The sequence below is a fragment of the Meles meles genome, chromosome 18 (genome assembly GCF_922984935.1).
Source record: "Meles meles chromosome 18, mMelMel3.1 paternal haplotype, whole genome shotgun sequence".
NCBI lineage: Eukaryota > Metazoa > Chordata > Mammalia > Carnivora > Mustelidae > Meles > Meles meles.
Window position 1 is genome coordinate 31208422 of NC_060083.1, and position 23014 is coordinate 31231435.

Sequence of the window (23014 nt, forward strand, 5' to 3'; positions counted from 1 at the left end):
TCAAGCCCGTGTGGGGCTCTGCACTAGGCAGGGAGCCTGCTTGAGGATCTTCTCCCACTACCCATCTTCCTCCCCCACCTAATTTGAGTGTGCATGCACATGCTCTCTCTCGCTCTCTCTCAAACAAATAAATCTTTAAAAAGGATGTTTAAAAAAATAGCTGTTTCATGCATTGTATACAGGTTTTATAGCTTTGTTCCATGGGAAAGATGGGAAGGAATGTGCTTATTCTATATTACCTAGAACCTTCCCTCTAGAGATTGTACATTTGCTTTACTTAAATAACAGTAGTGCTTGACCAATTGTTATGTTAATTTCCCGAGACTTGAATCTTTAAATCCCAAACCAAAATTAATCTCACAGGCCTTAGTGTGAATTCGGAGATGAGCTGAATCCACCAGAAACAGACAAGAGACTGTATTTATTCAGAAGGCACTTTTTCTATTCTGGGTTGTTTTTTTTTCCCCACCAAAAATGTCAGCTTTATGCAGGGAGTGAAGTTTCAGTCATTCAACTCCCTTTCTCTGGTGAGTCCAAGGGAACATTAAAGATGGTCACATCAAATTCCTTGGGGCTGTGGTAGCATCTGACCCATTAGTTTTCCTTATCTTTATTTATTTTGGCACCTGTGTACTTACCTTCTTTCCTTTAAATGTGGCTGTTTAAGTTCATATTTTCTCTACCATTTACAAGGGTTTGTAGCAGAAAGATTTTCAGATTTTCTTGATCACTGTCTTGTTGAAACAGAAGTACTTTCTATAGTTTTTTTTTCTTTTAAAAATCAAGTGATATACATAAGAACAAAATTAGAGGCCCAAATGGGATGATACCTCATTTATTGCTTGAATTACTGTTATTTTTTATACACATATACACGTAAGTATAAATGTGTCTATATATGTTTTAGGTAGAAACAACAACATTTATATTGAATCAGAATCCAGAGTCTCTAGAAAAAACTATTTGCTTTGGAAAAAATATTCTCGGTATAATGAAGTTAATACTGGTCTCAAATTACTACTTGCAGACACTGTAAAAGGGGCAGTTTTAATCTTTGAGAACAGAAATAAAACCACTGCTCTAAATAACTAAAGAGAACTGAGGTCTGCGTGGTTACTTCTTTATTTATTGTTTGTTTGGGGTCTTACATTGGCTTGGGATCCAGTGGAAAATTACTGGGAATCTCGGGTTAATAGATGAGGAGACTTCCTTTTCCTTTCATTTACAGTGGTTTCTTGTCAGAAACACGTTCTCCCCTTCTTTCCTGCCAGGGATGAGTAGTGACAGCGATATTGAATGTGACACTGAGAACGAGGAGCAGGAAGAGCACGCCAGCATGGGAGGGTTCGACGACTCTTACATGGCGCAGCCCCCAGATGAAGGTGCAGCACCTGGTGTCCTTTTACAGAGATTAATAAAAGGTCTCTTCTGCCGCTGTTGCTGCTGCTGCTGCTGCTGCTGCTTTGCTGTTTCTGCTGCCTTTTTTTCTTTAATTACTGTCATGTGTGAGAAAACATTCTGTGGGGTAAACTATATGGTGAACGCTGAGAACAATTTGCTCGGTCCTCTCTGGCTGGTCAGACACCTGCTGGCTGCTACTTGGCGGAGCAGGGCTCGGCAGCCTGCGTTAGTACAGCCTGTGACCTGAGCGTAGCTTTTAGAGTGCATAGAGTTGTTTAAAACAAAAACAAAACTGAGAAGACTTTTCAACAGAGGCAGTTGCCTAAATATTTAACTATGTGCCCTGGTATAGAAATATTTGTCAACCCCCGGGGAGGGTTCAGATGTTATTAGATGTTATTAGCCTAGCTAATGAGGTAACTTTTCAAAAGATTTCTCCTCATTTCTTAGAAATGCGTTTAGTTGATGGAAGCATTTTTTTAAATGTCCTCTTCCTCCCAAACTAGTTTTAGGAATAAAACTTACTGAGAGAAAGCCATTTTAGTATTTTTTGTTTGTTTTGTTTTAGGAGTACGATCTAATGATTTGATATTACATATACAGTGTGAAACGATGAGCACAGTAAGTTTAGCTAACATCCGTCACCATGGTCAGTATTTTATGCAGAGACCTTCATGATCGCTCTGAGCATCCCTCTGCAAGATTTGCTGGAATGACAACATTGTCAGCCTCATGCTAGTCGTCAGCTTTATAATTTTACAGATTTCCCTGGTATTCTAGTGCCTTTTCCAAAACAGCTAAGCATTGGATGATTTTTAAGTATTATGCTTTTAGTAATTTTCTCTGTTTCTGAAAGAAGCAGCCAAATTTTAGGCACGTTATTTTGAGTGCTGATGGGCTTGTAGTGGTACTTACATGTACGATTTAATTTGCTTTAAAATACATTTTATGTTTACAGTGTTAGTCTTCAGAGTATGTACATCTCCTCATTTCCTCTTCCCTTCTTCAGCTGCTCGCACAGTGTCCCCAGGAGGACAAAGTTAGGGAGTGCTTTTCCTATTCTAATTGGGTATTACACATTTTACTTTTTCTTGTTTATTTTCCCTTTGTACTTGCTTATACCTGCCTCAGATCACAAATGCTTTGAAGACAGAGGTTTATCTACCACCCAGTACATCTTTATCGCTTAAATCATATGCTTGGTAAGATCATTTAAGGACATGGAAAAGAAACTACTGGTCTTTAAAAACTGTTATCTGCTTTTAAATTTTTATCTTAGATACGCATTCCAGTTTTCCTGATGGTGAACAAATAGGCCCTGAAGACCTCAGCTTTAATACTGACGGAAGCGGTGGAAGGTAATTTTCAAATCAAGAGAACTGACTTGCAAGCTACCTTGCCCCTGAGATTTGCTGTAGTTGGTGCTCAAATTGTCATCAGCCAGATAATCAGATTAGGTCTTATTTTTTTCATCATCTCTACCTGAAATAGTAATTCCGAAACTTTAGAAAGTAGTATTATTTGTAGTATGTGACATTAGTACACAGGAAAAAATTAACAGCGTGGGGAAAAGAATTCTGTGTAATGTAATGAATTAGCAGTGTAGTCCACAATCAACTTAGTAAATTAGTATGTTCATAAAAGGCAATTTGTCTACTACCCTAGAAAGGTGATTAACTGCCACACAGTGTACGAAGAGCCAGTGCATGCGCTCAGCGTTCCTGCTAATCCTCGGTGCCCTTCTGTCCGTGGCTAGATGCTCAGTTGTGTTTCACTGACCACCTTTATGTTTTGGGTGTTAGTAATAGTTTATAGCTTCCTTAATGCCTGTAAAGTAGGAAACAGAAAAATGACTTTGTGTAGATTCTGCCCTGTAGATACTTTATGTGATTATCTAAAGCAAAACTAGGCTGACTCTCTTCTTTGGAGGATGCTGGCTGACTAAAGTTGATTTATTTATCTGTTCTTACTTGTTCAAGTGCAGGCATGCTGATTATTGGCACATAATCTTTCTGCTGTAGAACTTTTACAAATATAATTTCAAATGAGCGAAGTTCATGTGAATTGGTGGTTTCCCAGTCTTACAAACACATGAAAGATCATTTAAAATGACTTCTTTTTTTCCTACCTTCTACTAAACAACTCTAGTGCAGGAAGCGCTTTAAAACCCTCTTTTCTCTTTTATTTTCGTTAGTTGGACATTGGTTTCAGTGTCAGTACATTTAAAGATTCATACATACTGCACAGTGGTTTACACGAAACTGTAGTATGATGTTTATTTTCATGCTCAATCAGCCCAAAATAACTGCCAGACTTCCCACCGTGCTCCTGCATTTGTGAGCCGCTGTGGTATGTGTGAACGGTGCACTGAGAGTTGGTAAGGCTGTTGAAGAAGCAGGCGTCTGGTACACATGTGAGAGGCGCCTCTTCTACTTCTGTTTTACTTATTTCCCATGTCTAATGTCTTGCCAAATGCCGTGATTCATGGTTTGCTTTTGTTCAAAACGGTTCGCGCTTTTGTTAATAAAATTAACTTGAGAAAATATCATGCCTCTGCAGTTTATTAAAGTGAGACAGGAAGCTCCTGGGTTGGGGTTTTTTTTGTTTTTTTTTTTTTTTTCCTATTCACATTGCCTGTGTATGATAGAGGCTGTTAAGCTGTGTAGACGTTAGTAAATGCGTGGGGAAATTAAGAGACTGACTGAGACTCTTGGTAATACATATGGGTACTTTTTCCTCCTTAGAAGTTAGTTGGGAATATTTAAGTACGATAATGTAAGAAGTTTTATATATATATATATACACATATATGTATATATATGTATACACATATAAATATATAACTATAATATAAAAGTAAAAATTTAGGATTCGCTTACTAACATGCTAAGTTTTGGCATGCTGTTGTGTAGTTGTTAGGTAGTTTATCATGCAATAAGATTCTAAGGCATTTCTGATACATTCTTTAACACATTTCTGTGTCTGTTAGATGGATTGCATTCTGTTGAGATAATTTTTTAAACCCAACTTTCTCTTAGCCCTGTACTACATTGTAATGGATGAAGTTATAAGAATCTTGCACCTCTACTGTTGAGGGCAAACCATTTTAAGGATTGATTAGTAGATTTTTTAAATGAGACTCATCAGTTGGAATCCACAAACACGAATATGATTGACTACTTTGAATCTCTCGCTATTGCCAGCTCTTTTTTTAAACTTGTATTTGATATAGAACTCAGTGCTTTCCCATGTATCTTTATAATTCTATTGTTTTCAAAATATGGAAACAACATGTGGTTAAGAACTAAGAAAAGCCCAGAAAAGACTATGCATTTGGGGAAATTTACTTGTAAATGCTTTTAGCATGGGTGATTTAATCAGGAGTTTCTCTTGGGTCATTAATCTATATAGTAGCATTTTGAGGTATCCCTCTGACTTTATTGGGAGGAGGTACACTTTTTAAACTCCAAATGTTGTTAACCTTTGCTCTTAATTTTCATGACCTCGAGGTTTTTTTTAGTCTGTGGATTCCCTAGAATGGGATAGTGGTATTTGGACTGTGATATATTTGGATCTTGAGTATTTTTCTGGCTTTTCTTATGCTTTCAAGTTATGTATAAAAACAATCAGGAGTACTGACCTTATTTTAGATGAATTGAGAGCTGGTTGAGACCCTTTTAATTTGGTAGAATTTGAATTCACTACATCAGCAAGACTGTTTTTGTTTGTTACAGCTGCAGGAAAATTTGAAGGTATTTAGTTCTTTATACTTGCACAAAAACTTTGGAGGGAAAATATTTTGAGCTCAATTGCCATATTCTCATGTATTTTAGGAACCTATTTGTACCATATTCTGATTCCATATTTAAGAATAAAATCTATTTCTTGAAAAGCAAAAAACGCAAGTTTCTTTTTTTTTTCTTTTTTTAAGATTTTATTTATTTGTCAGAGAGAGAGAGTATACACAAGCAGGCAGAGAGGCAGGCAGAGAGAGAGGAGGAAGCAGGCTCCCTGCCGAGCAAGGAGCCCGATGCGGGACTCAATCCCAGGACCCCAGGATCATGACCTGAGCCGAAGGCAGTGGCTTAACCAACTGAGCCACCCAGGCGTCCCAAAAAATGCAAGTCTCTAAAGAAATACTGAACCTGCTCTCCTGGTATAAAATCCTCTATTTCATAATTAAAGTTGACAACAGGTTTTATCAACCTGTTTCAAGAAGAAACTAGCAGGGTAACTAAAGGACAGAATGAGTACTCAGAAGCAGTTCTATTGTGGTAAAGAAACTCATGTCTCTTTTGTTGGGCTCCAGCTCACTTCAAGTCATGTTGTTTGAGAATTATAAAATAGTAAGAAATATGCAGCTTGGGGCGCCCAGGTGGCTCAGTGGGTTAAGCCTCTGCCTTCGGCTCGGGTCGTGGGATCAAGCCCGCATCGGGCTCCTCTGCTTGGCGGGGAGCCTACTTCCCCCTCTCTCTCTGCCTGCCTCTCTACCTACTTGTGATCTTTCTCTCTGTCAAATAAATAAAATCTTTAAAAAAATATGCAGTTTATAGAAATTCTCACAGTCCATTGAAGACGACCTTTGGGAGTCAATTAACAAGTGTCTGGCATTCTCTCTAGACAGACAAACTGCTGTACTTGAGCCAAATCCCCACTTTGTGTAAACAATGGTATTGAAACACAGTTAACATCCATTCGTTTATGGATTATCAGCAGCTGCTTATGCCCTACGAGTGGAGTAGCTGCTAAGGAACCCTATTGGCCCCACAGCCTGAAATACTCTCACACCCTTCACAGATGCAATTTGCTGGCCTCTGCTCTGTTGATATTAATGGGAACTTCATGTGTTTTTAGTATAGAGGTTTAGGCTTTTAAAAAGCATGATTTTTAAGTCAAAAAGATAAAACATTTGACTAGTTCTTTTGTGCTTTGTTTTGTGGTATGGGGTGATGGGCAGCTACTGTCCCATTACAGAATTATAAACCTGAAAGACCAAAAGATTTCTTCAAAGATGAAGGACCCCTTGGCTTTTAGTAGTGGGATCTTTGAAAAACAGAACTCCTTTCCCAGTTTCTAGGCTTGTTGTATGTGAAGTCTGCACCAGATTCCTCTGTGGTGCCAGGAAGTCTTGTGTTTTCCCTCTTCCTTGGTGTGGTGTGCCTGCTTTGGCTCTGCTAGATTGTTGTAGCTGTGAGAAAGGGAAGAAGTCCTAGGAAAAGGTACCATTTCCTTTTCCCTCTCCCCATTGGTTGTTCATGATCTGGACTGCAGGAGATTTGGCTCAAAAGTGATTCCTCCCATGCATCCCCACCCCCGCCCCCCACCCCCGCCCTTGTAACTGTGCTTCATGAGTTCCTCTGCTCTGCCGCTACTTGCTGGCACTTTGTGTATCCCAACAGTTCCCATCTTTTCTTTTGTTCTTTCTTTTTTTTTTTCCCTTTATATTGTTATCCTTTTAGCCAAAGAGCATAGTAGTTCTTAGTCTTTCCTTCCACCATTACCTTGTTTTTAGCATGTTTTGTTTTGTTTTTTAAGTAAATTCTACCGCCTTCATGAGTTTGAACTCCTGCCCCCAAGATCAGGAGCCACATGCCCTACTGACTGAGCCATACCGGTGCCCCCAGTATTTAGTACTTTTATCTCACATTTATTCCTGGAATTTTTTTTTTTAAGATTTTGTTATTACACTTGATCTTAGCCAAAGGCCGAGAAGCGATAAAGATTTTATTATTTATTTGACAGAGAGATACAGAGAGAGAGGGAACATAAACAAGGGGAATGGGAGAGGGAGAAACAGGCTTCCCACCGAGCAGAGAGCTGGATGCAAGACTCGATCCCAGGACCCTGGGATCATGACCTGAGCTGAAGGCAGATGCTTAACCGACTGAGCCACCCAAGCGCCCTATGGAAAATTTCTTCTTAATAAATGTGTTCTCTTAGGCCTAAGGATGTAGTAGTTACTGCTTGCATTGTGCACAAACATACTGTTTCTGGTCAACATTGACCAACTGTGTCAGTGAATCCTTAAGTAACCTTTGAGGTAGATGATATGAGTGTCATACCCGTTTGACAGAACCATGCATTTTTTTTTAATTATTTATTTATTTGACAGAGAGAGATCACAAGTAGACAGAGAGGCAGGCAGAGAGAGAGGGAGGGAAGCAGGCTCACTGCCGAGCAGAGAGCCCAATGCGGGACTCGATCCCAGGACCCTGAGATCATGACCTGAGCCGAAGGCAGCGGCTTAACCCACTGAGCCACCCAGGCGCCCAGAACCATGCATTTTGGGGAGGGTAGGTGATTCTTTCAAGGGTCAACACCGCTCGCAAGGATGGAATGAATTGCTGGTCCTAGTATGTTTTTCAATTCATCACACTTGAAGCAAACCGAGCATTTTTTTACCTAATAATTAAAAAACTAAAACTGTCCTATTTTTTAACTTTTATTTTCAGATAATTTTATTTATTTATTATTTTGAGATAATTTTAGACTTACCAAAAGAGATACAGAAATCTTGAGAGTTCCCATATACCTGTTACCGAGCTTACTCAGCCTTTGCTTTTGTTAATGTCTTCTGTAATTGTAGAACAGTAATCAAAACTAGGAAATTAGTCTTGTTTACAGTACTACTAATTGCAGAATTTGTTCTGATTTCACCAGTTATTTCATTAATGTCTTTTTTCTCTTCCAAGATCCACTCCAGCATCCCACAGTGCCTTTAGTTGTCGTGTTTCCCTAGTGTCTTCCTATGACAGTTCCTCGTCTTTACTTTCTTTCATGACCTTAACATTTTTTTTTTTTAAGATTTTATTTATTTATTTGACAGAGACACAGCGAAGAGAGGGTATACAAGCAGGGGGAGTGGGAGAGGGAAAAGCAGGCTTCCCGCCAAGCAGGGAGCCTGATATGGGGCTGGATCCCAGGACGCTGGGATCATGACCTGAGCCGAAGGTAGAGGCTTAACACACTGAGCCACCCAGGTGCTCCCCTTGACATTTTTTTAAAGACACCAATTATTTTATAGAATAAAATAAAACCCTATATGGGTTGGTTTGGTATTTTCTTATATTTAACTGAGGTGAAGCATTTATTGGAAAGGCTACCACAGAGGTGATGTGCCCTTCTCAGTGCCTTATATCAGGGGCTGTATAATACAGATACTTATTTTTGATGATGTCAATCTTGATTACTTGGTCAAGGTGATGTCTGCCAGGATTCCAACTATTTATGGTTTTTCCCTTTATAATTGCTAAATATTGGGGACAAATGCTTTGAGACTATGCAAATATTGTTTCTGTTTTATCTCTTACTAATTTTAATACCCACCAGTGGATCTTGCCTACAACAGTTATTACTGCAGTGTTCTCATGGTTTTCTCTTTCTCTAATTTCTTATGCATTGGGTTTCTGTAATGAAAAGTTGTCCCTTCTTCCCCGTTTAGTTTTTTTTTTTTTGATTATGCAACCCCTTATTTATCAGTGTGATCTTGGTACACTTATTTTATTCTTTATGATCTAATATTATCATTATTTTACAGTTCAGTTTGTCCCAGTTTTGGCTGCCAGAAATTCAAGTCAGCTTTTGTATCTTTTTGGTATGTTCCATCCTTCTTCCCACCCTCCCTCCTTTTTTCCGTCCTCTCCCCCCACTGGGTGCTGCAAATTTACCTGGTCTTTTCTCCTTTTCTCTGGCCCATTTTTTTTTCCTGGACAGTGGTATTTAGAAAGTAAGATTGGATGTTTAGGTGTGCTTACTGTTCTAGAGTGTCACTGCTTTTAGGTCCTCTCAGGGGATAGAATAGAAACCACCATATACTTACTCATGCAAACACAGCTCTCTATATCTTTGCACGTTTGTGTAAATATGTTTTGTGAAGACAAACCAGGAGTCTGTATTGGTGTCTACAATACCAGTCCCAACTCCACAGTGCTCATTTTATTCTCCCCTTTTATTTATCTTTCTCTAACAGCTTGGCTCTCATTAGCTACAGTATATTTCCTTATTTGTTCAACTGTAACACAAAAACCAAGCAGTTTCTCAACTGTTGACTTATAACCCTTGTGAGGAACAAATTTACCGAGTATATTGTTGGCATACAGTTGGGTTTTTTGTTGTTGTTGTTTTTTTTTTTTAGCCTTCAATATCAGGTCAAACACTTTCCTAAAGTTATTTAGATCCTAAGATTCAGAGTTACATTAGTTCCTTTCTGCACCATCCTCTTCAGTGTGATTATATGATTCATTTGTAATAAAGTAAGATTCATCTGTTATAGTCTGCATTTTGTCCTCCCCACATATCCTGGTTGATCTTTAAATTTACATACATTAAAATTCAGTCTTTGAGATATAGTGCAGTGTATGTGGGTTTTGCCAGATAGTCCTGTGTATCTGCCACCATAATACTACATCAGGGGCGCCTGGGTGGCTCAGTGGGTTAAGCCTCTGCCTTCGGCTCGGGTCACGATCTCAGGGTCCTGGGATAGAGCCCCACATCGGGCTCTCTGCTCAGCAGGGAGCCTGCTTCCCCCTCTCTCTCTGCTTGCCTCTCTATCTACTTGTGATCTCTCTATATATATCAAATAAGTAAAATCTTAAAAAAAATAATAATAATACTACATCAGACAGTCAGTCCGCCTCAGAATTCCCTCACGCAAGGCACATCCTCCCTGGTATCCCCCACAACTGCTGGCAATCATGATCTTTTAGTTTTCCCTTTTCCAGAATGTCATTTAACTAGAATCAGCAGATAGCTTTTGACTTAACAAAATGCAGCTAAGTTTCATCTTGTGTGAATCAGTACTTTACTCCTTTATTACTGAGTAGTATTTCCCTGTATGGGTATACCACAGTTGATATACCCTTGGAAGAATGTTTGGGTTATTTCCAGTTTAGGGTGATTATGAATCTTAAAAACATTTGTGTGAAGGTGTATTCATTCTCTAGAGGAATATATGCTTTGGAATGGGATTGCTGGATGTGTGTGTAATAAATAATCTGGCAGCCCTGTGTCTCTGGCTCCGGGGATATAGCCTCTTAAGTCCTTGGAATTTCCAGAATGATAGAAGTGTCTTTGTTATTTATGGTGGGTCCTGAATGTTTATGCTAATGAGATAACTCAGGACAGGGAGTGGGGGCTGAACAGTAGAACTAATCATGGGATTAGAGGGTTGGGGCTATAGTCACTTTGTATCAACCTGAATAGTTCAGCTTCATTGCCAGTGAGTTGGTCACACTTACCTTATGAAACCCCAGTGAAATCTCTGGATACTGAAACTCAGAATAGCTTCCATGGTAGACTGTATTCTGTACTGTCATCCATTGTTTTGGGAGGATAAAATGCCTGATCACAGGAACCTTCACACGTGTACTCTTCTAGACCTCTCTATGTCCTTTCTTTTGCCTGGTTTTGATATATATCCTTTTGTATAATAAAACTGAGTATTCCCTGAGCTCTGTGAGTTGTTCTTGCAAACTTTCAAACCTGAGGGGGGGATGGTGGGAACCCCCAAATTTGTAGTCATTCGTGAGAAATGAGGGTGGCCCGGGGCCCCCAAACTTGGCAGCTGGTGTTTGAAGTGAGAGGACTTTGCCTTTAAACTGTGAAATTTGGCCTATTTCCAGGTAGTTGTCAGAATTCATCTCAGTGAGTTACATGGTACGTACTGCTTCACTCGTAAGAACCTGCTGAACTGCTCCAGAAGCGGCAGTGCTCTTTTACATCACCAGCAGCACTACATATGACGGTTATAGCTGCATCCTATAAACACTTGCTGCTGTCAGCATTTTTTAATTTTGGCCATTCTAACAAGTGATACTGGTTTTGCTGATCCTTTGCTGAGAATTTCTGCATCTATACTCATGAGGGATTTTAGTCTGTAGTTTGGTTTTTCGGTCTTCATCTGATTCGGTATCAGAGTAATGCTGACCTTACAAAATAAATCAAGAGAATGTATAAAATTGGTGTTGTTTATTTTTAAAATATTTGGTAGAATTTACCAGTGAAACCATCTAGAAGGGATTTCTTTTTCCTAGGTGTGTATTTTTGGTGTTTATCCTGCTCTGTATTCTGTGAGGTTCCTGGATCTGTGGTTTCAGGTCTGTCATTAAATTTTCAAAAATTCTCGGCCGTCTTTCAAATGCTTCTTCTGCCCTATTTGCTTTCTTGGATTCCAGTTATGCCTATGTTAGACTGATGTTGTTCTGCAGACCTTACATATGTTCTGCTATGAGTCTATTTTGTCTTCGTTTTCCCTTCACTGTGTGTGTGTATGTGTGTGCGTGCGCATGTACACGCGTTTTTCAGTTACGGTAATTTTCATTGGTTTATCTTAGTTTACCGATTCTCTCTTCGGCAATGTATAGTCCACTAATTAGCCAGTCCAAATCACTCATCATCTGTGTTTTTCATTTCCAGCATTTCTATTTATAGTTTCTCTTTGCTGAAATCACCCATAAGATCTTGGGTGATCTTTTCCATAATGTGTTAGCCATAGTTATTTTAAATTCTCTCTTCCTAAACCTTTGTCATAAGAGTCTGGTTCTTTTGTTTTTGGGTTTTTCAGAGTTGTGTATTTTTTCTTTGACCTCTAGTTGATATTACAACATAGTGATTTCAACATCTGTATATAGTATGCTATGCTCCCAAGTGACAGTACCATCTGTCGCCATAAACCGCTATTACAGTACCTACCACTGATTGTATTCCTTATGCTGTACCTTTTATCCCTGTGACTTATTCCGTAACTGGAAGCCTGTATCTCCCACTCCCCTTTATCCATGTCCCTATGACCCTCTCTTCTGGCAACCATCAGTTCTCTGTAGTTACGGGTCTGTTTCTTCTACTTGTTTTTTAGGAGATGATTTTTTGGTTTCAGGTCTCACATCTAGGTATGTCATCCATTTTGAGTTTTTGTGTATCATGTAAAGTGTGTGGTCCAGTTTTCCTACCACCATTTATTGAAGAGACTGACTTTTCCTCTTGTGTACTTTTACTCTTTGTCATAGATTGACCTGTGGGTTTCTGGGCTCTCTGTTCTGTTCGGCTGATCACTAGGTCTGTTTTTGTGCCGGTACCATACTCTTTTGATTACTACAGCTTTAGAGTAGATATTGAAATCTGCAATTGTGATACTTTTTGTTCTTGTTTCTCAAGATTGCTTTGTCATATTAAGGGAGTCTGGTTCTGATGGTTTCTTCAGCCTTCAGAACACACTTTTTGTTTTCGTATAGCTTTATATTTTTTTTTTTAAGATTTTTTTTTTTATTATTTTTTATTTATTTGACAGAGAGAGATCACAAGTAGATAGAGAGGCAGGCAGAGAGAGAGAGAGAGGGAAGCAGGCTCCCTGCTGAGCAGAGAGCCCGATGTGGGACTCGATCCCAGGACCCCGAGATCATGACCTGAGCCGAAGGCAGCGGCTTAACACACTGAGCCACCCAGGCGCCCCAGTATAGCTTTATATATTTTGTTGAAAGTGACACATCTTGTGTAGGGCAGTAAGTTGTTTGGAGAATTGTTTTTACACCTGAAAATGGCAGGCCTTTCCTCCTGCTGCGACTTGTATTGCAGAGTCTGAATTCATCTAGGTTAGGAGTTATGCTTGGTTTGAGGTTCATCATTGCTATAATTAACCTTAGCACTAAGTAAATTATCTTTCCTTTGAATAAAAAGACAAATGACATGTGTTTTAAATTGCTGGGTTTTATTAAGGTATTGGCAAAATTTCAACATACATCTTACCTGAATAAACAGTTTTAATAAAGAAAATATGAAGGACCACTCATGATTACAACTTAACTCAAAAGTGAGCTGTAGAGCAGGTCTGTAAATTGATAAATTTACTTGGTAAGAAATGATTCACTTCATTTGCTTCACTCCATAGAGAATTCTTTGCAAAGAAATGTCATGAACAAGGGAACAAAGCCTCTCTCTCACCAAAGAGCACCTAGAGTAAGAGTAAGATACAATGATGTATCTGTGGGTTTTCTAATACATCAGAGTTTATTAGAGTATTTCCTTTTCCGGAACAATTGCTGTGTCAGTCTGGAGTTCCCTGTCTTATTTGCTTTTTCCTAATTAGTACAATAAATAGTCTTCAAAATAGAAGATAAAATGCTGCTAGATGAAGTAACAATTATTTTTCAACACAGTACCATTTGTCTGGAAAATAGTCATGTGATAATACTGGCGGTATCTCACTTTGGAAAGAAAAACATTTAAGCTATTCACAGGTCAGAACAGAAGAGTGGGTAATTTGTCCATTAATATGACATGATTTTAAGGTTAAAAAAAGGTATGTTCTTTTGCTAATTTATGACTCAAAGAAAATTTGTTTGAAATGATGATGTGACCTAAGCTATATAGTATCCCCCTTTATGGCCTTGCGTAGGCAAGAATGGTCGAGTGAATAAATTCTATTTAAACACTAAAATAATAATTTACAGGTCACTTTCTCACAAAACCTTGGCAAGGCTTTGATGGGGAAGGAAATTCTTGAACCACAGCAGTTTTATCTGTAAACACTGAACTTCTTTATGCATCATTTTCATCTGCCCATCAGATGTTGCATTTCTTACTGGCACAGTGTTCCAACAATGGAGTATGGTTGTCGTGAAGATGCGGCATGACACTATACCACCACATTGACATTATACCACTATAAATGTGGTCAGAATCAGACTCGGTGTTGACACTGACATTGTTGACATTGTCCTTGGAAAAGGTGTTACTTTCAAGGATCCTCCTAGTTAACTTAAATGCAACAGAAACTTTAATCTTATTAATTCAAGGACAGTGGATGGCACTTCTAGGTAAAGAAAAGGTATATACATAGGTGTTTCCACCATCCTCTTTAGCACAGATGTAAGTGGGATTAATTGCCCCAGTGTTTGGTGCTGTAATGTTGCTAAACCTCAGATATTCCTCAAAAGTACACATCTAGAAAGTGAACAAAGGAAACCTTTAAGTTAGGGACTGATTCCCTTTGAAACTCACAGTGAATGTACAAGGAGTTTGTAATGACTTCATTCGGTAACTTGAAGTCTGTTTCCCTAACGAGTACTACACTTTCTTGTTTGTATTTGTTTTACTATTTCCTATTCTAACAACACTGTAGCAGGCAAACAAATTGATGCAGATCATGTTAAATTGAAAAAGGGATACCGTCACTCTTAAGGATTGAGTGTAGGATTTTCACCACCACAATTACACAATTAGTAAAAGTACAAAACACGTAATTCAGACTATTACCTCAGCATTAACAGTTAATATATATTATATACTTTTATACTGTCTAATATTCTTACAATCACCAGATACACCATCATTAAATACAAGTTACAGAATGTGTAGATACCATTAGTTAGAGGGGTACTTATTGCTTACATTAGCAAGCAGCAAATAAGGGCACAGGCTTTGAACTGAAGGGAACTACTTTCTATCACCAGTGGCATTAAGATATAACACTGCATTTCACAAAGCACTGCTTTTTACCTAGTTTATAGAACCAAGAGCAGCATATATCATACCAATAACCACTACTTTATTATAAAATTTTAAAGGACTTACCTTACAAATGGTACCTAACTACTCTATAAATATGCATGTTGTGAACAAATGAATAGTTGCTATTTTTCACAATATTGGTTTATAAGTTGACCACACTATAGAACTACTTTGCTTTATTTTCTAGAGGGCTACTGGTATGAAAAATGGAATTAACACTGCTTATATAGTCAGATCTACAGAATTCAGACCCTTCAAGATGTGGTCTGTATTCATCTGAGTTTCATCCAACCATTTTTCCCCACTGGAAGAAACCCATCATTTGTATCTTTCCTTTCGCCTTCTGATCAAAAATAGTAGCAATGGACAACTATAGAAAATCTTCAAAAATTTTAATTTAGGTAAGTGCTTTGGATTGTAATATGTACCAATATTCTGCCTATTTTCTTGTTTCCTTAGATAATTTGATCTGAAACTGCACCTGATGGGTGGTTAACAAGATCTAGGCTTCAGAAAATGACAGATGTGAGTGAGGTCCGTGTATGGGGGACAAACATCAGGTTGGTGAAAAGATTCTGGTGAAAAGAGCCATGTTTATTCCCTCCTCAGCCACATGTCACAGTACTTGAGAAAAAGAATAAATGACTTCAAAATCAAGATAAATACTGAAAATCTCCACTTATATCCAAATTGTTAAAAATAAAATCTACAGATTAATCTGATCTTTGAAGTTTTTGTGTATTTGCTATAGCTATACTGGCTTCCAGAATATGCCACAGTCCTTTGTTTTTAAAGTCTAGGAATCTGAGTTTCCATTTTGGGTCTGGGGAACATAAAGTATTATTTTGTAAAAAACACAGGCAGTAGACATTTCTCGCCAAGAGTATTTGGTGCCCCCCAGTGGCGTGAGTGAGGGGGCAGCTTTTATCCATTGGCATGGCTGGTCCACAGTTGACTAGGGGAGGAAAAGAGGTCATGTGGTGATACTCAAGATTCTCAAGAGAATCAGAGGCTGCTTTGCTGACTGAATCTGATTACTAGTTTATCTGCTGTTGTTAGTTGAAGATACACTTCTAGCTTGAAACTACAGAAATGGCAAAAAGCAGACAACTTCAAATTATCAAATGTAAGTAACTACTGAAATGAGAAAGAGTCCTCTCTGCAGTCTGAAGCTGCCTGTAGCAGGACTGGAGCTTTCTCCATTCATAACTAAATAGACCTCACTCTCCCTTTACCTGCCTTCTCCTTTGCACTTGGCCTTTGGGCTCCCTTTAGGCAGTACTTTCAACCTTTTTCACACCAGTTACTTCATTCCCTTGGGGGAAACTTAAAACCAGTATTTTTCATTCTCCAAAACCACTTTTTATTTTGTAGTAGTATAAAATACTATTTGATTTTTCCTTTTTAAATGGCAACTTGATTCTAGTATATTTGTACCTAACATCATCTCCATTAAACCAGTTTTATTCCTGAGATGAAGGTACAGTGAAAAATATCATAGCATCATAGGTTAAAACCAGTTGACAGTGGTCTTCTAAAATGACAAATAATAAAAATCCCGCCCAAAGCACCATAACAGGTTATGAAACTCCCAAATAGCTACACAGCCCTAGGAAGTACTTTTTAATTCAGAAAATTTTTATAATCTTTTATGTTACAGGAAAAAAAATTAGTAAATCTTTTTGACTATATACTACCTCACAAGTCAGAAAATAATGACACTTTCATACTAGTTTTCTACTTTCATTGTAACCAGTTAAAACCCATATGGCTTTTGGTCTTTTACCAACCGAAAAAAGAGGGGGAGGGTTTCCCTCATAGTCCCCAGTCTTTTGAGGAACATCCCCCAACTACATCTGATTCTGCATTAAGTTTTCCATAGATATATTAGGCACATCAAACCAGATTTCACCTGCATTGAGATTTCGACACTAGATAGCCTGACTAAAATAACTCACTCACAAGCTTCCACTAGTGATGTGAAGGGATAGCAAAGTAGGGGTCATATGTAGGTGTGGAGACACATCACAGGGACCAGTTGTATAATTTTGCTAGTGAAACCGCCAATACTTTTTTTTTTTTTTGGATTGAAAACACTACTTTGAGTTTCCTAGATATCTATTTACATTTAAGAATTGAGCCATCCATGGTTTCATAATGAAGCACATATATTTCAGAAATGTCTACCTTGTTTCTACTCTGATAGTGGTGTTTTTATTGGGGGAGAGCTAGCTGGCCTACTCGAACGAGGAAGGGTTATATTTTATAGCTCCAGGGGACACCTGGGTCTGGAATGTCATCACTCTTGCTGAGCTTCCTCATCATGTTTGCCCTAGGTCCTTTCCAAATATTTTGCCTCCACGGCAGAAAACTTCTGAACATCCTAGTTCTCTTCCCACTTCGAATAAGTGAGGACAGACTAGTGCCTATTTTGTGGGAAGGCTCTTGAGCAGACATAAATGAATACAACTTTGGGTTAAACCTGAATCCGTGTCGTCTCTTTGAATAACGACAGCGTAAATGAGACAATCTGGAAACTCTCTTTTCCAGGAATTTGAATTGTTCATCTTCCAACCTAGGACAGACAGGAGACAAGCTCTGCATTCTGTTTATCTGCTGCCCTGTTGAACCCAAATTAAAAGAGGGAAACTCTCCAGCACCACTCTGTTCAGGCAGTGATGATTGAACTGATTTTTTCTCCATTATTAGCTCATTAATAGGATTTGCTTTCTTTGGTGCACCAGGACCAAACATCTCAATTGGTGGCAAAAACTGGGCACTGTGAGGTTTGCTTGCTTCTATTTGTGTGAGATCTAGGTAGCCTGGGTCTTCCAGCACGTTGATTTGGGACCCTGGGCTCAGGCTAGTTCTATCAGTGAATGAATCCACGCGCCCATCATAGCCTAGATCGGCTGGTGCTGAGCACTGGTGCTGTGGCCAAGGGCGTTTGCACTCTCCATGATTCTCCTTATCATCCCCACCATCTTCTTGCCCTCCTTGAAAAGAGTTCTCTGTCCAATCTGATTCCTCACTAACATTTACAGCTTTGTTCATGTCCCTCAGGAATACCACAATAACAGTGATATTATCACTTGACCCAGCATCACGAGCTGATGCAACTAATTTGTGGGCAACCATGCTACTGTCTCCATTATTCTCCTTCAGGTGGTCAGATACAACTTTCACTGCCTCATCAGGGTTCACGGTGTCATAGAAGCCATCACAGGCCAGAATGAGGTAGTCTTCAGTTCCATCCAAAACAGTAGAGGCAGAGTCTGCATCCCCACAGATATATGGCTTATGTTCAGCGTCTCCTGTGGGAATTAGAAAGGAGGTCAGATTTTGGTTTATCTTGCATGTAAGAATGTTTTATGGCCAATGCTGTGACTGATCACAATTTATTGGACTGTGATCTGAATTTACTGGAAAGAATTTACAAACTAGGTTCAGATAAAATGCTTGAATTCTTTGTTAATGAGATGCTGCTCACTCCTTACTCTTAAATAACTGCCATTCACTGGGCTTAATTTCTCACTAGCTTACACTCTGCATCTTGTGCCTCTAGCTATGACTTAGGCTTAGCTGAGCATGGCAATAAATGTCAAATCTAAGTTTTTTGCTGTATTGAAAAATTCAGTGTTACATAGGAAAATTTTGTTGGTTAACAGATTTACTTTTTTTACTAAGTTAAGTTTGATTTAATTGAGATATGAGAACAAATCCACATTGAAAAACAAAGTTGTGGTCATTCTCTTAATTAAATACTTAATTTTCTGTCCTTGTTTTCAAATTATTAGCTTTATGCTGCTAGCACAGAGAAAGGTTTGAGTTACAAGGGATCTTAAAAAAATCAAGTCCAACTCCCATCGAACCAGGAAAACTCATCCCAAGATTCAGACGAGAACTACAACCTAAGTCTCTTGGTTCCCAGTCCAGTTTGCGATCTACTTTTTAATGCTGCTTTACTGTAACTTCTAGAGAATGACTGGAAAATGTATGACCACATTTCTCTCCTCTTAGGGACTACCATATTTTTGGTGTCTTCATTTGTCTCTGATAAACACCCCCCTCCCTCTTCCTGCCCGCCACCGTCTTTATTGCTGTTGTTCATCCTCCACTTGTGAACAACTGTGAGAACTCCCAAGGCCCTACTGGGACATTATTTCTCCTTTGTTTAGCTCATCCACTTAAAGAATTAAAGAATGACATTTGAGCTGGACCTTGAAGGATAAGTTAGAAGGGCCCTCGGTTGAAGAAATAGCATTAAGCAAAGACACAGAGGCAACTGTTAAGGAGTAGTGTGTAGCTATCTATGGGGTGCTTGGATTGGAGATAGAAACCTAGCCTAGTGTGGGCCTAAGGTCTCCCGTCTATCAACAGACTATGGAGAAAATCATCTTCAGTGCATTCTGGATCTTTCAGATCTGGAGCACTTCCAGATCAATTCACTCTACATTCATTGTTTTCCTTTGGACACTTGGAGAGAGCCTAGCCAAAGGGTCCCTAGCCTGTTAGGTAACCATGTAGCTTAGTAGTACAACAAGGGATACTCAGTTACTACTTTCTTACATAGAAAACAGCATTTTGCAATAATTCTTAGAGTACCATAATTGGGAAATAGTAGTTAAAATTTATAAAATGCTTTATCATTTGTAAAGTAATGGCATATAGCTTAGTGGTTAAGGATGCCAGCCCTGGAGTCAGACTGCCTGGATCCAAATCCTAGCACTGGTTACTTATAGGCCCTCATCAGTTACCATTCTCTCTGGAATACTAAAATAGCTTTTGGACTATGGGATGATAAAATGAAGATAATTATACATAAATTATCTGGCTCTGTCACCACTTCTGGTATCTGTTTGAGGTTCTCTCTGACATTTCCCATCCCTGTTTAATCCTTCAGTAGGCACCCTAGAGATAACTACTAGAACTGGTGTGGGCCGTGTGCCCTATCCAGTAGGTTTCATGATGGGACACTCAGAACAACAGATACTAGATAAGAAACTAGTCTTTTTCATACAGCTGCCAGAGCCATCTTCCCTCAAACATGGTTTCGAGTCCATCAATTTCATACTTCAGCTCTCATAGGCTACTGGGAGGCATCAGTCAAAACTTCAATCATGAGATTCAGTGTTCTCCACCAATCAATCCACTTTACTAAATTTCCCCATCCCTTACTCCACCTGACTGTTATTATCATCATTATTATTTTCTGAATCCCAGCTCCGAAAATAAATGTGATCTGAGTCATACTGTTCCCGAAAATCTTGTTTTAGTGCTTCAATTAAAAGGCTACTGCAACTGTTTGGAACAGAACATACAAAGATTTGCACAGGGAAATCCTGCCAAAATTCTGGCTTTTCACCTGCTCTACTATTGGATGTCAAATTCATGACATCTCGCCCCCACATTTAATAGGAGGGCATGATTATCCATTTCATGGTAGAACTGGCAGCATCCTTTCATCTTCAACCTCCTCTCTCCATATGCTAGCAAATGTATCGTGCCTCTGTCAACTTGGAATCATAAATCTGAAGGGCTCATGAGGAGAAACAGCTGAAAAGCTTTTTCAATTTGAAAGCTTTAAGTGGCGCTTATTTTCTAAGTAGAGTTGAACTCTGCTCAGGAGTCCTGTTTCTTGTCCCTGTTTAGGTCCCGATTTTATTCTCACATTCTTCACCTCTCTCTTCCAATTAAGCTACTGGATTTTGGTAGATGACCTAATTTCCCACTTCAAAGAAAATTAAGGTTATCAGGCCTAAATTCCCTCAATTCCTACCCCTCCCTTTTGTTTTAATCTAGAGAGACTCACTGCATTTTGTCAGTGAAGAGAGGTCTGCTCTTCCTTCTCAAAGCTGACCTGTGCTCTGGGACCTGACTCTCAACTCTGGCTTCTGTTGCTCTCATCTCTAATTTCTTATACTTGCTCTCACCTTTTATCCTATAAACATACTCTGATCCAAACTCCTTATCTTAAAAACAAAAATAATAAATAAAAGTGACCCTTTCTTTCCCTCAGGCCACCACACTATTTCCTTTACCACTAAATTGCCCAAGAAACTAAATCTATACATGTTCTTTTGTGTTATTGGTCATTTTCTGTCACCTGATTTTTCTGGTTTTTTTTTTTTCCACCTACTAATCCAAAACATTTCTCTCCTACATTACCAGTTAGTTTCTATTTTCAAAATTCCATGTCTTTTTTAACCCACCTCTCACCTGACCTCTATAGCACTTGGCCCTGTGACCACATACTCCTGGGAACCCTCTTCTCCTAATATCTGTGAGAGCCCACCTGTAGATGTCTGATCCCTTCTTGATTTTCGTCACTGGCTCCTTCACTTACTAATAGTACTAATCATCATGTGCTAAACTGCCAGGCAGGGCTCTGAGTAGGGTGCATAGTGTACCATTTGTATACTGTGTAGTATACAAAAACTCAGCCATTTAGTGTTAGTATTCCTGCTTTACCAAGGAACAGAGAGGCAAAAGCAATTAATTTCCCAAGGCCCACAGCTTGTAAAGTGACAAAGCCAAGATTCAATCCTAGAGAGCATGACTTCATTGTCTATTTCTACCTTAAGTAATGAGTCTCATCCTTGGTGTCTCATCACACTACACTTTCTTTCTGGGCAATGCCATCTGAGCCTGTAATTTCAACTAATATATATAATATCACTTCACAGACTGCTAATATTATTGCCAAAAGGGGATGAGTTCCCATATCTCTTATCTGCAACTCAGAATTCTGCTCATCTTCAGATGTGTATTTCCAGCTGCTTATCAATTCTGTCCTAAAATATCACACAGGTATCTAGGATGTAAAATCTGTCCAAAATGAACTTATCATCTACCTTCCTCCCCACCCCACAAACTGTTGTTACTTTTTTACAAATACTTTATCATTTTCCCCGTCACGCAAGTCGAAAACCTGGAAATCCGCTTTCCTCCACCCCCACAAACTCACTTCTGTCTGATCAACTTACACCACCTCTGTATCCCTCTTGAGCTGCCCTCATCTCTAAGAAACGGTGTCAACAGCACCTGAGTGATCTCATCTAAACTTTCTACTCTAGTGTCTTTCATACCATCATTACAAATACCTTATGAGTCTGATCATATGGCATCTCCGCGTATTCACCCGGTAGAGTCGAAGACTACTCAGAGCCTGGCACATCAGCCCTTCACAGTCTGGTGCCAGTACTTACTTCGATCACTCCTACCCTCTGCCCTAGACCCTTGTACATGCTGCTGTTCCTAAAACATGGCGTTCCCTTTCAGATGCCCATGCATTGTACTCCCCTCCCCCTGGAATTTCCTCCCCTATACACTATCTTCCACATCCAACCTCTCTTAGTCCAACCTTTCTCTCTTAGTCCATCTCTTATTCAAGGACATGCTCCCTTTGCTTTTAGTTTCCCCATGTGTTATCTTTTTAGAAGCAAGAAAAGGCAAGTATGCTGTAGCAAAGTTGGGTCTATGACAAGCATTAAAGATACTTTTGGATACTCTGACAGAGACTATAAGATCAAGAGGAATTGTTAGAAATAATTCTACATGGGGGTTGTGTTTCAGAAATGAGAAATTTCCCCTCAGGGATCTTAGTCCAGAGTTTGTAATAACTCTCAGTCTGAGATAAAAACGAACCCTCATTTTTTCAGAAGCACTTGCAGGATCTTTCAGCTTTCGCTTTCTCAGCCTTCTGCTGCTCACATTTGGGCCACTTCACAGCTTGCCAGCACCTTCCCAAAGAGTGGGAGGAACTCATATCACTGGTGAAACTGAATCAATCCTTTGAGATTTTCTTAATGTTCTGGAATATTTTGGTAACGATAAGCAAACTTGGGGGATTACATGTGAATTCCATTTATCCATATTATCCCTATGTCAAACTACTTCATTTAATTCCTTTAGGAGGCGGGAATGAAGAACTGTGTATGCATGCATATCATGTGTAATGACACATACACTGATTTATGCTTTTAAAAAACAGAAAATGAAGCTAAGCCACAAAACCTAAAATATCATAAACCCAGGGGCCAAAGTGAAACCAAAATGGAAACAGGACTACCTTTGAACTTACACCCTTGCATTCTGTCCAATCAGCTCA

At 39.0% G+C, this 23014-nt stretch overlaps 2 protein-coding genes across 5 annotated transcripts in view; one reads left to right on the forward strand and one right to left on the reverse strand.

Annotated features, from left to right (window-relative positions):
* TRIM37 (tripartite motif containing 37) overlaps positions 1-15626 on the forward strand; it is a 180723-nt gene extending 165097 nt beyond the window's left edge. For 2 of the 4 annotated variants that reach the window (XM_045985143.1, XM_045985145.1), the window contains exons 23-25: positions 1272-1421; positions 2681-2759; positions 15364-15626. In XM_045985143.1, coding sequence (XP_045841099.1) covers positions 1272-1421; positions 2681-2759; positions 15364-15367 — 233 coding nt within the window. In that variant the 3' untranslated portion in view covers positions 15368-15626. Of the gene's footprint in view, positions 1-1271; positions 1422-2680; positions 2764-15363 lie in introns of those variants that run through there. The other 2 variants (XM_045985147.1, XM_045985146.1) reach the window with 2 other exon arrangements.
* Positions 15627-16955: 1329 nt separating this feature from the next.
* PPM1E (protein phosphatase, Mg2+/Mn2+ dependent 1E) overlaps positions 16956-23014 on the reverse strand; it is a 229948-nt gene continuing 223889 nt past the window's right edge. The window contains exon 7 of the mRNA XM_045985148.1: positions 16956-18218. Coding sequence (XP_045841104.1) covers positions 17161-18218 — 1058 coding nt within the window. The 3' untranslated portion in view covers positions 16956-17160. The remainder of the gene's footprint in view (positions 18219-23014) is intronic.